This window comes from Pantherophis guttatus, chromosome 4 (genome assembly GCF_059756535.1).
Source record: "Pantherophis guttatus breed Tessera chromosome 4, ASM5975653v1, whole genome shotgun sequence".
Lineage (NCBI taxonomy): Eukaryota > Metazoa > Chordata > Lepidosauria > Squamata > Colubridae > Pantherophis > Pantherophis guttatus.
Genome location: NC_142066.1, coordinates 37,207,509 through 37,209,137, shown reverse-complemented (window position 1 = coordinate 37,209,137; position 1,629 = coordinate 37,207,509). Strand labels below are relative to the sequence as shown.

General features: G+C 32.4%; 1 protein-coding gene across 1 annotated transcript; it reads right to left on the bottom strand.

The window, feature by feature from the left end:
* Window positions 1-288: 288 nt before the first annotated feature.
* Window positions 289-1,238, bottom strand: LOC117668747 (olfactory receptor 14C36-like). The gene has a single exon (XM_034422808.1). The coding sequence runs from the start codon at window positions 1,219-1,221 to the stop codon at window positions 289-291; it is 933 nt and encodes a 310-aa protein (XP_034278699.1). The 5' UTR covers window positions 1,222-1,238.
* Window positions 1,239-1,629: the final 391 nt, after the last annotated feature.

The following is a 1,629-nucleotide window of genomic DNA, read 5'->3' as shown; positions in this document are numbered from 1 at the left end:
CCAAAGACAAACATTATTGTTTAAGTCAAAGGGCTGGAAGAAAATGAGTTTCTCTCAGCTACTTCATAAAATGTTGGCAAGAAAATTAAATGTGTATGCCCCTATGGACTTTGAAGAGTCAGAGGTAACTCAGTGCACCACATAGTCAATCTTGATAGAGATAAATCAAATCTCATAAATGAATAATAAAAAAAACTTTGAACTTTATATAATGTATTGGAAAGTGGAAAATTGTTGTGAAAATAACTCTCTTACTTTCCCTTATTTGAAAATAAGAAGATGCACAGCTCATTTTCCTTCAAAAAATAATAACTTCTGACCAAAAAGTCTCAATAAAGCAACTTTTATGTCTTTGTTTCTCATGCTGTAAATTAATGGATTCAACATAGATGGAATAACGGTATACATTAATGTTATTATAAAGTTTGGATGTGATTCACTGTCAGCTATAGGTTTCAGGTAAGCAAGGCAACCACTAAACAAAAATATGAAGAAAACAATCATATGTGGCAAGCAAGTAGAGAATGCCTTTTTCCTTCCTTGAACAGAAGGAATTCTCAGAACAGCAGAGAAGATATATACATAAGTCATAATGACAAAGGCAAAACAACCAGTTGCTAACATAACACTGAAAATTTGAAATCCAATTTCAGATAGATATAAATCAGAACAGGCAATCTTAAGTAAATATGGGACTTCACAGAAGAACTGGTTTATATTATTAGAGCAGAAAGGAATCATAAAAGTGACAGTAGTGTGTAATGAAGCATTGAGAAGGCTGGCAGTCCATACACCAGCAATCATGTTAGTACAAGCTTTCCTGTTCATTATCATTTCATAATGTAAAGGGTTACAAATGGCAACATATCGATCATACGCCATGACAGTAAGCAGAGAAATATCACAGCTCAGGAAAAAGAACAAAAACATGACTTGGGCAACACACCCAGAGTGAGAAATAGTTCTTATATTTGTAAGAAAATTAAAAAGAGTTTTGGGGATAATGGCTGAAACTGAACCAATGTCTTGCATGGCTAAATTTGTCAGAAAGAAGTACATGGGGATGTGAAGATGGTGATCACAAACAATAGCTGAGATGATGAGAAGATTCCATGTTACTGTCATTAAATAGAGTATCATTAGAAAAGCCACATGCATAATCTGTAGCTCCCAAATCTTTGAAAATTCCCAAAGAAGAAATTCAGAAGTATCATTATTCATTCTTAAACAATATACCCTAAAAAAAAAAAAAGGAAAAAGAATTGTTAGAATATATCCTATTCAGTGCGGTTCAGAATGAGTTGTAGAATAATGGATCAGCTTTTAGTGACAATCATATTAAAACTTAGTTCTAAAAATTATTGAAATACCCTGAGTATAATGAAATTGTGTTTTCTTAAAATTCAGGATGATTACTTTTAAGGATATTTAACCGCTATCAAGTCTTAAGGCTTTACTTTATAATCTTAGGGACTTAGAGATATTTGAATTTATTTGTTCGTTTACACTAACTTCATCAGAAGTAGGAGCCTAAAGCAAGAAGGTTACTTTTATCAAGTGAGATAAAAGCTGCTGGAAGTTGGAACTGAATATATTCAAACATGTCAATGTGACAGAATTGAGTTTGTT

What these genes read in the sequence shown, in the direction of transcription:
- LOC117668747 (XM_034422808.1), bottom strand. Translation starts at nt 1,221, where the DNA reads ATGAATAATGATACTTCTGAATTTCTTCTTTGGGAATTTTCAAAGATT.